General features: G+C 64.1%; 1 protein-coding gene across 2 annotated transcripts in view; it reads right to left on the reverse strand.

The window, feature by feature from the left end:
• Positions 1–523, reverse strand: part of ZFPM2 (zinc finger protein, FOG family member 2) — a 322,170-nt gene extending 321,647 nt beyond the window's left edge. For both annotated transcript variants that reach the window (XM_075415695.1, XM_075415694.1), the window contains exon 1: positions 63–523. In XM_075415695.1, the coding sequence (XP_075271810.1) occupies positions 63–102 (40 nt within the window). In that variant the 5' untranslated portion in view covers positions 103–523. The remainder of the gene's footprint in view (positions 1–62) is intronic.
• Between the last annotated feature and the right edge of the window lie 1,044 nt (positions 524–1,567).

A 1,567-nucleotide genomic window follows, 5' to 3' on the forward strand; every position in this document is an offset into this window, starting at 1 on the left:
GCGTCTCCCGAGAACGAGATCCACAAAAGTCTGTTAGAGGGAGCCCCCCTCAGGAAACTTACGTTTGATCTGCCTGGGTTTGCTCTGTTTCCTGCGGGACATGCTGCTCGGCTGCCGCTCCTGCCCGGCTCCAGGTACGGGAGCGGAGCCGGGAGGGGACGGGGGCGGAGGGAGGGTGACAGATCAACAGACGGGGTTCATTGCGGAGCCGGGGGCCGCCGTTAGACGCGAAGTCAAAAGACGGAGAGACGGGGAGAGGGGAAGCGTGTGTGCGCGTGTGACGGAGGGAGCGGGGAAGAGAAACGGAGATCGGGGTGGGTGAGACGGCGAGAGCGAACAAGGGGAGAGAGCAGCGGAGAGAGCGGAGGGAGGGAGCAGGGGAAGGAGCGACGGAGGGAGGGAAGGAGGGAGGAAGGGAGGGAGGAAGGGAGGGGAGAGCGGGGCTCCTCGCTCGCTCTCTCCCTCTCCCGCCCGCGCTGCGCCGCCGCCGCGCCGCCTCCGCTCCCCGCGCCGCGCTCCGCTCCGACTGACGGCGGCGGGAGGTGCCGCCGAGGGAGGGGGCGAGGGAGGGGCTTTCCGGGACGGGGGGGAAGGGGGGGCGGAAAGAGGGGGGCGTTTGTCCGTCAGGCTTGACGGGCAGTGGCTGCTGCCAGAGACGAGTCCGCATGCAAATCGCCTCCTGCCGCCGGGGCACGGGGTGCTGAGGCGGGAGGCTTCAATCGTCCCGGCCCCGCCGGGGCTGCGGGCGGCGGGGGGAGCTGTAACTTTTCCTCGAAGAGGCGCGGCGTGAGAGCGGGCGAAGAAACTCCGTGGCAGTCAGGCAGCCGGCACCGGTCCTCCCACCCCGCACAGGGAGCCCGCCGCGGTGCCCTGGCAGAGCCCGTCGCCTCCGCGCTCCGCCGCGCTGCCTGCGGGGAGAGCAACCGCTTCCTCCAGCGCTGGGCCCCGGGCCGGGAGATCCCAGATCCCGTTAACGGGCCGGCGGCTGGAGGCGCTGGGGCCGGCCGGGGTCCGCCAGTGCCTCCCGGAGCCGCGGCGAGCGTTCCGCCCGCAGCGGGCAGCGGGAGCTGGCGGGTCGCGGGGGCGTCGGCTGCGGGGGCGTCGCCGCTGGCCCGCGGCGTCCGTGCTTTTTCTGACTTGGAGAGGAGAGAGAAAGATGCGCCGGCGAACTACCTAGACTTTAATTAGTTTTGCCCTTCTAAATAGCGATAATAGAGAAATTTTCTTTCTTGGGCGGTAGAAACCACCATCTGACGCCTCTGTTACCGATACCAATGCAATGCCGGCAAAGCTAAACCATTCGCAGTCCTCATGTTTACAGGCTCTGTCTTTAGGACAAAATTTCTCTTCAACATTCTGTTTTAATGGCCTAAATCATCTAATTTACAGGTACAGTTGGAAATGACCCGTTGCGAACAGACCATGCTTTCTATACCCCATTGCGTTGGTCAGCATTGCATACGCGGTACCGGATTCTCAGTGTGGTCAAACATTAACATTGCCAAAGTCTTTTAAAAAACCCAAACCAACCACACAAACAAAAAGAATCAGCCTGATTTCACTGATG

This window comes from Opisthocomus hoazin, chromosome 3 (assembly GCF_030867145.1).
Source record: "Opisthocomus hoazin isolate bOpiHoa1 chromosome 3, bOpiHoa1.hap1, whole genome shotgun sequence".
Lineage (NCBI taxonomy): Eukaryota > Metazoa > Chordata > Aves > Opisthocomiformes > Opisthocomidae > Opisthocomus > Opisthocomus hoazin.